General features: G+C 35.6%; 1 protein-coding gene across 6 annotated transcripts; it reads right to left on the minus strand.

Annotated features, from left to right (window-relative positions):
- Positions 1-155: 155 nt before the first annotated feature.
- Positions 156-9,455, minus strand: LOC145905370 (DNA repair-scaffolding protein-like). Of its 6 annotated transcripts, none has more exons than XM_082992548.1 (21): positions 9,251-9,455; positions 8,929-9,033; positions 7,994-8,077; positions 7,826-7,918; positions 7,413-7,525; positions 7,009-7,134; positions 6,346-6,587; positions 6,094-6,191; positions 5,648-5,721; positions 5,067-5,188; positions 4,733-4,835; positions 4,388-4,548; positions 3,652-3,819; positions 3,398-3,494; positions 2,570-2,796; positions 2,056-2,261; positions 1,780-1,977; positions 1,523-1,586; positions 1,047-1,119; positions 619-669; positions 156-523 (listed from the first exon to the last, which is right to left on the minus strand). In XM_082992548.1, exons 1-21 carry the CDS (start codon positions 9,372-9,374, stop codon positions 398-400), a joined length of 2,655 nt encoding a protein of 884 aa, XP_082848674.1. In that variant the 5' UTR covers positions 9,375-9,455; the 3' UTR covers positions 156-397. The 6 variants fall into 6 exon arrangements, with proteins under 6 accessions (XP_082848674.1, XP_082848675.1, XP_082848677.1 ...); XM_082992549.1 differs by having other exon boundaries at positions 157-523; positions 1,047-1,116; XM_082992551.1 differs by having other exon boundaries at positions 158-523; positions 7,994-8,119; positions 9,409-9,448.
- Positions 9,456-13,519: the final 4,064 nt, after the last annotated feature.

A 13,519-nucleotide genomic window follows, 5' to 3' on the forward strand; every position in this document is an offset into this window, starting at 1 on the left:
CATAGTAAGTTGGAAAAACAAGACCACAGATCAATTACATATTAGTTAAACATTACCAGCGTACACCCACATTACTGGAGAGATAAACCTCTCTGTGTACCTGGTACAAAGTTCAACCAACAGTAAAAAACAGCACATATGGGAGAATGTCTTTGTTCCCTGGGCTCCATAACAGATGGCTTACACCTTATATGGGGTGATGTGTGGTTCTACACTGAGGTGATATGATGACACAGCGGTAACTATGTTTTCTATTTATGGAAATAAAACAACCGTATGCTTCCCCTTTAAAAACTGACTTTTCTTTCTAACATACAAAACACAAAATAGAAAAGAACATTTGTTAATAAAAGAATAAATTCAATCAATTGGAAGTTCATGAAAAAAAAATAATATATCAAAGTGTGACACAGGAAATCTCTTCGGCATAAAACAGTGTCATGTTATCTTCTTGCTTTTTGGCAAACACAAAACACGTAATTGGCCCAAATTTTGAGCCGAGAACATCTTCAAGGGGGTGTTCCTATAAAATACACAAATAATTTCTGTTTTGTTTCAATTTGTTACACTTACCACAACAAATAGCTGTGTTAAATATTATAAAGCACAATGCATTACCTGAGCAAAATTTCCGTCAGTTACCAGGTTCCAGTAGGTATAGTTTGAAAGCTGAAAAACCAGGTAGAAATATTTATATCTTTTTTTGACAAAACAAACAAATTTATTTGAAACTGGAGGTATACAGTTGAACCAGGGTGCCCAGGGGATTTGTAGACCATGCACTATAGTTTTAAATTTTATATGGAAGCAAACTTATTTCACACAAGGGCCACAAAGGTCTGCAATACTATGCTTTCTCTAGTGAAGCATAGTGTCATTGCATTGAGTTTTTCTACTGTTACTGTAATTTAACTGTTGTTTTTTAAAATCATGATAAAATAGCCTAAAGTTTGTGTTGCACAGAAACAAGGTGTTGACTGATTTCCCGTTGCTTGGCAGCAGGCAAGACAGTTGGGAAATTACCAGGTTGTTAAAAGTATTTGTACCTGGGCCACTAGGTAGATTGATGGTGAAACTTCAATCGTAACTTCAGGTTTTAGTTCCTCAAATCCGGTCCTGCTAAACAGTGTAATAGTTAATGGCACAAACATGTCAGGTTATAAATGCTTTGTTGCAACATAAGTGTAACAAAATTATATAAATATGACAGTTTGCATGGAAAAATACTGTCAATGCGTGTAAGTTTTTGGCCAAGAATATGCAAACACAAATCTAATGTGCTCTGTCTGGTGCATAATATGGAGCTGCCAAAATAGGATATGCAAAAATAAAGAAAAAAACAAACAAAATTGTCCTTTTGACCACCAGGTCCCTCTGTTTAAATGCCGCTCATGTGACTTGCGCAATGTTTCGTCGACCAAACAATTGAGTCATAGCAGCTTCCTATAGGGCTGGGGAGGGGGACTGTGTGGTGCGTGATTGTGATGTAATAATCAGAAGTAACAATTGGCCAGAAGCTCACCAAGTCACTTGACCACTTGATTCAGTTGACGTTTCTTCAGGTCGCACAGGTTTTCTTATGACTCCTTTTGACAACAAATAAAAAGCTTTATTGCAAGTGCAAAGTGCACAACTGCTTGCACACTGCTGGTTTATAATGTTTGAATGGCAGTGAATTTGAAAGTAGAAATGAATACTGCTGTTTCTACAACATTGATTTAAAACTTATAACAGAAAATTAGAACAAATTTGCACAAATGGTTTTCTGTAAAAATTTACCCTGAACAAAAACCAAGCTTCCAATATTTGTGTTTTCACACAAGTCATTGTAGGAACAAAATTCAATGTTTTTCAACTGCAATATTGATTGTAGGCAGGATTGGGGATTAGAAACACTTTTCAATGCTATTTCACAGTCATGCCTTCCAGGGTTCAAATGTGTCATGGTGCTGTAGGTATCAAAGTACATCTGACCATCTAAAAATTTTAAGCTATTTGAAATATGCTTGGTGTGCATTTAGAGGAGTATTCATACAATAGAATAAGGTGTTATACCATTTGAAATATACAAATCTTTCAGCAAAAGGCAATTGTCCTTCATGATTTTGTGTTCAATTCCATCTGGATTTTGTATGTTAACAAGTAACAACTGTTGTTTCACAGTCACCACACAGATGAGGTTAGGAGAAATTACTTGTGTGCTTTTGTCTGATGCTGTGTTGTGCGAATGATGATGAATAACTTTTCCAACCAGGGACAATCTGTAAAGACCAAAGACAAGTGAAAAACAATTGACAATAATTGAAATCTAAATATTTTTGTAAATATTAGGATTACATTTATAAAATTCTTCAATGTGTAAAGACCAGGTGTTTCATTGACTTATCTGTCAACTACTGTCTTGTAAGCTAGCAAACAAGGGCCATCTGATTAAAATTGTAGCACAAATGCTCAAGCTTTTAAAAAAAATACTTTTTTGCATTTAACAATTAGCCACTAATACACACAAGCAATCTGACAAAACAACCCTAATGTGTGTTGTCATTAATAAACTTGCCACAAAAAGTACCTTGATTTTTTGTTTGTTGAAACTTGCACAGTTGTTTCGCACAAATTCTGCACTGGAACATACAGAATATCACATGTAATTGATCCTTCAGCATTTGGTCTGTTCAGGCTACTTTGATGATGTGTGTCAGCATGATTTATTGATGAAAACACAGGTTTTGAACTGCATTTGGCACACAACACGTAACAAAAACTTGGTGGTTGTAAATTGGTTTGTGAAGGTTGGTCCTAAAATAAAAGATGACCGATGTGATGCACTACATATATTTCAATACTGATGACAGTTCTGTTCTAGAATTGGAATAGGAAGGTTAGTTCATCTGGCCGGTTGAGCTTTGGCCCCAAAACAGTTGTTTACATCACACTGGTAAATCATGTTTCTTTACGTCACTATAGTTTAGGCACCTTTGGCATTGCATTTATATCACGTTTTGACCGTGACAAATCACAACTATAAACACACTGTACATACTGGAATAAACTATCTTGCCGTAGATAGTTAACCTGGCCCCAATTTTCATTAGTTAGATGTATATATGTGGTACTTTAGGAAAAAAGGTTTGGAGACCCTGTTCTAGAACATAACGTATGAACCAGATTACAGTCCCAGCAAATCTTATATTAGAAACAAAATACAAAGTTCTCTCGCATATTTTAAATAAGCACACAATGTTTTTGTACAAAATGTTTCAATGCTGTTTAGTTTATTTAAATATTTTGTTTCTAAGTCTGTCCAACAATTACTAAGGTGGATATAAACCAACAGTTTTACTATAACAATTTTACACAAACTTATATTTTCTTAAAATGCCGGATAAAGTATTTTTACCAATGAATCAGATTGTGATTGACTACTTTGCACTTGAAGCAATCCACAACCTTCACAATTCCAAATTGATGAAATTAATGAAAACAACCTCGGTGACCTAAAACAGAATGGCAGTTATGGGTAAAAACCTTGTACAATTGTAGTAAGTTACAAGTGACTACTTATTATTTCATTCATATAAGGAAAGACAAAAAGGAATTGCCTAATGACAGAAACTCAATTATTATGGCCACAAACAGGATTGCTGTACATACTGTGCTTTTGTGGTTCTTCCTTTCACAAAAATATTTTGAAACAAAACTCGTTGCCCTTCACCATGTTCAATCGACCGCGACCAAGGTGCACAGTCTGCAAGATTTTGTGCAACTTCCAATTCGAAGAAAACTCCAAATGCATCTTGACACAGTAGAGTCACCAGATTTCTAAATCATACAGATATTAAGTTTGTACACAATGTAAAGCCCAAGTTCCTTTGAACTGATTAAAATCATACTGCAAATAGATGTTTAATTATAACTTTTCCAAGTCACTCTTTACTCTTGGCCATTAAATACATAAAATGCAATTAACCTCCATACAACTGCCATATGGACCGTCATTTCACTCCTATTTGCCTGTTTTGGTGACCAACAGAGACGATTTGCCAGGTTTTCGCACTTACACAAACCCCGGGAATTGACCAGCGAAGTGTGAAACACTGTTATGCTTGAATGTGTACGCGACATGGAAACACGACCCGTTTTTGGCCACGAACGTAAGACATGGACCAAATACTTTGGGCTAAGCCAAATCGTGACATGGAAACATAATATTACTGTCTCACCCACTTTGCCAGTAATCACCATAGGGCATTCCTCCATGATCTGACTTCACACAATTTGTTTTAAATTCGGCGGCACATTTTTACAGATTTGTAAGAGTTATGACGTGATAGTGAACTATGGATGACGTTAATCCAACGATATTGGCCAAAGTAATTGAGGGGCATACCGTGACATGTTGTTGTCCATTTTTTGGTAAATTCTTTGAACAGTGGCTGCCAAACAAATATTTTTTTGGTCAGAAGTATTTTCCAAAGCTTGTAGCAAGCTCTCACAAGCAAGATTCAGGTTGATGTCATGGGTGGAACTAGTTTCAACTGATCCTGTTTTCTGCGAAAATTAACTTCAGAATTAAGAAATTTAAGTCTACAACTTTTATTTACAAACATTTCTATGTCAGGGTAGAATGTGGCTGTAAAAATCATAGTAAACAAAACTTTACAAACCATCAATCTCAATACAACAAATGGAAAAACAAGCAGTGCATGATTTGCTAAGCAATGACAAAACTTACAGGTGGAGAAGTTCCTTTATTCGTTACAACATCTTTTTCCAGACGAATGTGGTTTGCACATAATAAAACAGGATGTAAATGCTGTTCAAGATGGACAGTTTTCCTATACATATTCAAACAAATAAAACTTCACTGAGGATCGTAAGGTTTTTATGTGGTTAATGTATGTACTTATTAAGTGTTAACAAAACAGCTATATAATATCTGGAGCAAAATGACCCCAAACTCAACTGATGAGCTCATTCTTGTCACTAGGATAATTTTGTCACACCAAATTTGCCCCATACAATTAACGTAACCAACAAGATAAAATGTAACAAACTATAATTTGCACCAAGGAGGATGGATGATAAACTGGGATCGTAGATTAATGTTCGCTTCCACGACAACTTCATGCTGAAGCAGAAGAGTCACAAAATTATCATCAATCTGAACTTGATTTCCTTTTTCTGCAACCTAGACATTGACAAGAGGCCATGGTATTAATATTATTTTGAGTTAAGTGAAAACCTGTACAAAGTCTTGAGTAAATTTTTACATTGCTGTTTTAACATTAGGAAGAGAAAGTCAAATAAACTCGCCTGTAACACAAAAGAGTACTTTGGTATGGATTAATGAATGTTAAGAAGGTAAAACAAGTAACACATTTACATATAGGCATCCAGTTCTGGGTGTGTGGACCAACCATTATTTTACCAAAAATTTCAAAGAGCTGGAAGCGAATACACTGTCTGTTACAAACAGCGCCATGCAACATACATATATATATATATATAACACATGGTATTCATCAAGCTGATAGGATAGCCCGCACACCTGACCAAAATTTGCTCTGAAAATCCGCATGTTACAATTGCTAATGGTTCAGTAGCCTGTTGACACCAATACACTACAAAAGTTTGATACAAAACAAACCTGACATTCCAAAATATGAAGTCCCCCTTCTCTGTGATGTGACAATGCCCGCAACTTCAAACAACAACGGTTTACTGCAACACATAAATACCATGAGTAATCAGTAGAAAAAGTATAAATGCCGTTAGCATACCCTGTGGTCTTGCCAGAGTTATCTGCGTTTTTACGTTTTTAACAGTCTGCAGCAACTGACAGGATCAGGATGGATACTAGTGTGAAGTCATAAAACCTTTATGTCAGTTTATGTATTGCTTTACTTATTTTGTTCTAAAGCGCGTTGTTTTTCAGTGAAACTAACAATGCCTAATTGGAGGTAAAATACATATATCGGAGAAACAAACACAGTCATTGCCACAAATGACTCGGGTTTTTTTCTTACAGAACAAGCAGAAATCCATTTTAGTTTAGTTGTAGGGTCGGCAAGTTGCAACAAACAGTTTATTTACTTTGGCCATCTTTGTTTTCCTTTGCTTGATGCTGAAACAAAACCTTGGAGCTCTTTTCCTGACGTAAAACATGTTGGAGTTGCTCAGCCAAGCCACCTCTATAATGTACACAAAATTATTACATATATACATTGAATGCACGGAAAGTGTTACAAGCTTTTGTGGACCAGAAACAGAAAGTTCCATTAGTTCATGTTTTTATTGGGAAATCAAAGATCTGCACACATTAATTAGGAACATTTAAATATTTACTTGATAAACTTCTGCTTCTTGCTTGAATCATAACAACTGGTTTGGAGAAATCCATTACAGTCAGTTGCAGAAATGTTAGTGTTGTTTTCATCAATTTTTTCAACCAGAGACTCAATCCACGATGAACCTTTCTGTCCAGCACACATCCTATTACTGCATGTTGGATGAGGCGTTGGCATAGCATCTTCTAGGGTGGAAGTGTCTTCAGATATTGTTAGGTTTAAACTTGTTTCACTTCTTTCCTAGAAAAAGGGTGGAAACATTTTACATTGATAAGAGTTTTTTTAGATTTGAACATATTAGATTGATAACAGAAATTCAAAACAACTGATCAAGCCACAAATTTATTTGAGATTGGATTATGATTCGGAACTATTTCATATCATGCACTCACAATGGCAAGGGTAGAACACAAGTCTTAAAATGTAAGATGTCAATGCAAGCATAATAGTCAAGTCAATAATAAAAAATAAATATCTCCCTCCAGGTTTCAACCCACAACATCCAAAATCTATTGCTTTACTGACTGTGCTACAGAGCTCACCAACAAAACTGGCCGAAGTATTAAAGTTCCACTTAGGAGTACAGGAATTATGACATTATAACATGAATATTATGCAGTCTTATCTATATAAATAGGCACCAAAATTCCAATGGTCATACACCGTGTTTTGGAGATTGATCGGAGGTTTGAGTTGTGACAGCTTCAATGTCATCTTGTGTCAGTGTTTCACCTTCTTGTGTGTGGTTGTCGTGGAATTCAGAAACATTTTCTTCATCGCTGTCGTCCTGGCAATCACAGTGATTAAATTGTCTTTTTAGGGTCAGCATTTTGAGCACTGTACTTTTTAGACATTATAATCAAACCATTATTTATTTAGTTCCAATGTAATTTTATCCTTCAGCATGTAATTTGTACAAATCCTGAAACAGAATGTTTCAAAAACAAGCATGGTTTGCAAATTAGAGCTTTAATGAATGACAGCACTTTTAATAACCAGTTATAACTTGCACTGGTAAATTGCTGGAACTACGTGTTGGTAAACATCTCAGCTTGACAGACTTACCAGCGGTATTGCTAGCGGGGTAGCATCAAATTCAGATTGAACAAATGTGCTCTCATCATTTGCACATATTGAAATGTGACTTAGATGTGCAAACGAAATGTTGTCCCAAGCACCTGGACCAGAAAACAACATTTTTATTTATTTAATTAGCTACAGACAAGATTTTAATCTGATATTTATAATTCTATAGACAAAACTGATGATGTTGTAATATATAAGTTAAAAACAACAAAGGTTTGTTGGTTCCAAAACTCATATGAGTGGAATTTTTATCATAACGTGAATGTCACACATCATGATGGATGTTTTCATGTGAAAGTTTTTGGCAATAAGCTTTATCTGATTTTTAGAAGAGTGACTGATAGATTTTTACCAGAACTCCTCATATAAATAACAACCAATTCAAAGGTAACCTGGTGTAATAGGACTTAGAGGGAGAAGTGAAGGCCTTCTTTTCGATTTTTTTTGAACAGTTGAAAAGCGTGTTTGGGTGAGCACAGGGCTTCCTGCAACGAAAGCAGTCTCAAGTTAAACCAAAAATACCACTAAGCAACATGCACCATTAGGTTTCTTGTACAAACCTGAAGGTGTACTTTTTAGGACACTTCCATGAACAGCACTGGACATCTTGGTGGAACTGACAATTACTGGGCTGAGTCTGCCATCTGCAGCAATGCACACATAAAATTGGGCAAATTATCGACTGCCTAGAATAGAAATATTTTTTTAAGACACACGGGTTTCAAGTATATATATACAGTGACAGATCGAGAAAAAATATGAGGGGGGGTGTTTGGTTTTGGTATACCTAATTGATGAAAACCCTTAGATGCGGTTATAATTTTTTTGGACATATTTGCTATGCAAATTCAGCTTTAAAAAACAGGTAGCGCACAGTAGTTAAGCGAAATATTGAACTACTTTTCTCTACAAAAACACAAGACTGTTTAGTTGCTTATGTATACGTATTTTACGATAAACCCTATATTATGAAAAAACAAACCCAATATTAAAAAACAATGTGATTGTATATGTATTCTCAACTATTTAAAGTAATGCGTTGGGATTGTTTTTTACCTTTCAAACAAGATGTTTCAGCGGCAGAAGTTAAATATTTGCAAAATATATTAAAAACAGGTTGAAATCAAAATACTCGTTTAGCTACATATATTTTGGTGGAATGTTGTCAAACAATTATAACACTTGCAGCATCTGTAAAGAGACACCAAAACTGCAAAGCCAAAAAAATATTTTTGAAGAAAACATTGTGAGAGTTATGGTTATACTCATTTTGTTGTTTAGGAGAACAAAGGAATAATTAATGTTTGCCAATTTAGGTCTTGTGGCTTCGAGTATGTTTCAGCTTACATTATGTGAACTATGGTGAAAATGTTCTTTTGATTATTTTGTGTGGTCTTCACTTAAATCATGGCCTATTCAACATGCTCATGTATTTTTTCATCATTTTTTATGAGTACATTTATAATCTTAGTTCTTTAAAACCATAACAATTTACCAGATAAACTTCTCTTTGACAAGTTGTTGTTTTCTTCTTTGTTTTCATCTTCACTTGAACTCCATGTTATACTTACATCTTGTGATAATGAAAAATCAACGCAATCTATAATAACAAATATCCACTAATTATTAAAAAAAACTAATATCATTGCTTATGTACTTACGTGATTGAAAAAAATGACAAATTTTCGCATTTTATCGGAATATACAACAAAAATAAATACTTAAATATCAGTTTGTCTGTGCAATTCACCAAAAATCATCTGTTACATTACCATACAAAAACTATGTACACAACAAAAAACAAGCTGTGTGGTTACCATTATGTTGGCGTTTTGTTAACTTTCTGCAAGGTGACTCTGACCTTGACAAAAGGTCAGAAAAATTAATGCTATAATTTTCCCATGATGTCTTCGATATATCTTGAAATGATCTTTTCTTCATAATAATAGTTAATTAAACCTATTTGATGAGTCACCTGAGATTGATCTTCATCAAATTCATTTATGTTATTGACCATGCCTTATTGCCTGCAAGAGGAAAATAAGGATGACAGCTTGAACAAACAACTGCTACTTTCTGTTTGATGTGTGTTACTTGCACGGATTAGGCCAAAATATATGTTTGTGGATGTTGGTTTACTATAATTTACAATAAATTTGTATATTTTATTTTGCAAACTTGTCAATCTGGCATGTTCACGTTGGCGACCGCCAATGGCGATTGGGCCGAATTGGAAAAAAAATAGGGAGAGATAAGGAATAAGGATGTATCATTTACTGATTATATAATTTAATTGATGAAAAAGCAAACACACAAATCGAAAATATGCAGAAATCTGGAGAAGATGACCAAAAAAAAAGTCTGCACTACTACTGTCCTAGTGTCCTGTAGCAAAAATAAAAACATGAAACCAAAACACAAACAAACAACAACAGAAATTTCGCGCCACTTCCTTGTTTGCTTAAAATTTCTATGACAAGACCGATTCAGGATTCAAATTTCTGGAATACCGTGCAGCTTTTGTCTTTTCAAATGAGTTCGCTTGATGCCGTTCTACAAAACCAAGTTTCCCATGTGTGTTCCTTACAATAGCTACTGAATTGACTCCATGAGCAGACTTTTTTAATTGAAAGACAACTTGCAATATCAGGCGGCGTAAAGTTTAAATTATCCTAAGCGCGTGAGTGACTGTCCACTAATCTCTATCAGTGGTATCACCCAGCAAACATTTTGACGTAGTTTCGACATAGATTTCGGGTTGCGTTATGGTCTATACGTAGTGTCGGAATGTTTTTTACGTAAATCTGTCGACTCGAAACTACGTCTTCAAAAACGTTTTCAAAAACGTCAACCACGTAGGCCTTACGTAGAAATGACGTTCTGTACAGTAACGTTTAAAACCAACGTTTCCTAGACATTTATTATAACATTATGTTTACGTAAATCTGTCGACTAAAAGCTACGTCTTCAAAACGTTTTTCAAAACATCAACCACATACGTAGAATTGACGTTGTGTGCAGTCACGTTCAAAACCAACATTGGCTGGACATTCGTAATAACGTTATGTTTACGTAGAAATGTCGACTCGAAATGACGTTATTGTGACGTAACTGCTTACGTCGCGAAAGGACATTTTGTTTTACGTTTTTTACGTCACAGGATTCGTCTATAAAACGTTCACGCGAATGTTTCTTTTACGTAAAAACCTTGACTAGTGCGACGTAGTTTAGCCAAGGTTTCGGAACGTTAGGATAATGTTGAAATCAACGTCTAATCTACCAACGATCTGACGATTTTGAAACGTTACTTTCAACGCCAGATATACCTTACAAAAAATTTAAATTTTGTTAATTAATAATTTTTGGTTTATCTTGCCAACGCCTGCACAATAAACACTACCTGTTGGAACCAACGTAACTCGACATAAATTATGAAAAATAGCAATATATACAATATACGATGTTAAAGTTTAATTACCTTTTCTTTCTGTAGGTTCCTTGTCCTGCTTTTTAGAATCATTTTGCCTTGGAACTTTTGAGGTCAACTTTACCAAATAATTTTTTTAACAAATAATTTCACACAAAACAAAACTTTGAAAAACTTTCCCGCCAACCAGTTTCACTCCCACTAGCCGAGGCAAGGCCAATTACGCCAAATTTTATTTTGCGAATATGTGAGGTATGCGGTACGTTGTCGACTTGCCAGACTTTGACCACACGATGTTGCAAATCCACAAGAGTCGAACTATAGCGATGTCGGTGGACAGCCAAGTAAGAGCGAAACAACTAAGCATTTCTACGTGCCAGTCACATAGCAAAAGCGCGATGGTGGTGTCTTGTCTTCAAACAAGTTGTCAGTCTCTCATAAGGGATCTTCATATTGCAATCAATACACATTATTTGACACTGAATACCAAGAAATCCGTATACCAGTAAAAATAAATGAATTAAAAGTTGGTAGCCTTGGATAAATCGTGCCAAATCGTGGAAAATTCAATGACTGCCCTGGAAATTACCAACAAACTATAGGTTGCGTAGTTAGCAGTGGAATGCCCAGTCATAGTGTCAACAGTATAGTTGGGCTGGTTACAATCTTAAAGTTCATGTGACACGGTCATGGCAACTTAGTATAAAACTAATGGAAAAGTAGCGGGGACCAAAAATCATAAACCTTTTTCGCTGTGGCGAAATTGACATCACACAAGGCACTCGCGCCCAAAAAATGCATTGTTTAGATAGGAGATGGCGCCATATATTGCAGATATCGAATAGTTTCAAACATAGGAGAATCCATAATTTACGTCACCTAAAAGGTCAGGACAAGGTTTTACATCATACAAAAATACGTCACTGTGACGTCACAAACCAAAGGCTTATTTGTCCCTGATGGTCGGAAGACCAGCACCAATGGCATTACTCTGTGCTTCGATAAGACGGTGATGGTGCGTTTCTTTGCTCAGTGACATTACATGACGTCATTTTGGGTGTGATGTCATAACTTTAACCTCAACACTTTTGTGCTGACTTAATTGGTCAAAACAGCGGCTATTTGGTCAGCTCAAATTAACATCATAATCAGTTTGTTGCACTTGTTCATTTTTTGTGCCTAGTATAATGCAAAACCATACTAAACCAGTTTTACAGTGTTTTCCATTCCTACGCATAAGGCTTGTTGCCAGCACTCGCACGACTAAAGCGCCTTCTATGACGTCACGCAATAATAATGTCGCTTTCACATGATTTCGTTCGCAGCGATTTAAAACGCAACTTTGATCAGAAACCAGTCCTCGTATCAAGCTACTTTTATTTCCGAAAATGTTTCAAAGTTGTGACCATCTCTTAGTTTAATTATTAATGTATCAAATTTGCTTAGTATCCAATGTACAAGACAGCCAAATTCCTGTGTTGCTAACTTTTTCTTTAAATTGTGTCATGATTTGTATTCTGTGCAGTTCCATACAATAGACGTGATTCTTAGCAAGCGAACACTTGCAGTGGGCAAAAAAACATGAAGAAGTGATAACCGCATGCTTGCGACAAAACGTTGGACTATGACGTCATCTTTCACAGTGCACAACCATTGTTGTTTCATATTTGGTCAACAGTGGCTTACAACTGTCGTCTATAGTAAAAGCGTGCAATGGAGAATAGAATTGCTTGCCAAAGGCCAAAAATGTGTTGACCAAATTTACATCTTGTTTCCAATCGAATTCTTCTGACGAACCTAAGCAGATAAACGTAAAATTTACCTCGGCACAAGCGATGCAGCCCTCCTTGCGGTTAGTTGGCAGACAGTTTACCAACATAGCTTGCTTCAGTAGTTTTCGGCAGTCGTTGACTGATTATTATGTGGTCATAAGGGTGTGTATATTAAAGCAATGTTTACATTTGTAATGCTCCAACAATTAGATTTTACAACTATTTCTGAATGAGTTGATTTTCTGATTGTTAGAGTGCAGGTTACTGCAGGCATAACGCGTAAAGTTAAAATGTGTTCCGTTATGTGGGGGTATTTAATGTACATCAGGGGTGTATGTTAATGACATGCTGATATTCCTTGGGGTGTCAGTTGACGACGATTTCGTAAATAAGGTGGCTGAAATGACGTCATTCGAAGGTTTCAAGAATCTCGCAAACGTCAATATTTCTACAAACCAATCGAGCGCCACTGACATTAAAAAATCACGCTATCAAAATTTATTGAAAATATTTTCTCCTCGGTCGCCTTTAGACAAATTGTTTTCTACAACTTTTGTTGTTTCAAAACGAGCTTACTATGATCAGGACAAAATGGAGATTGGAAGAATCACGTGACAGTCCAGCAATCGGAACTGATTGACGCAAAGTGGAGGAAATACTTGGACAAACAAATGTTACATTTATTGACGAATAATATCTATTTTTGATGACCGAGCCTTCGCATTGTTATTTGTTCGTTTTCGATTAGATCACCTTCCAATTTACGAGCAACAAATAAAAAATAATCATGTTATTCGGCTCAATTCGAATAACAGATTCGGTTCGGCATGTCCCTGGTTATAATTGGAAGAATTTACTTAATTCGCGTTTCGAGGCTCGATTCCAAG

The sequence above is a fragment of the Ascidia mentula genome, chromosome 6 (assembly GCF_947561715.1).
Source record: "Ascidia mentula chromosome 6, kaAscMent1.1, whole genome shotgun sequence".
Classification (NCBI taxonomy): domain Eukaryota; kingdom Metazoa; phylum Chordata; class Ascidiacea; order Phlebobranchia; family Ascidiidae; genus Ascidia; species Ascidia mentula.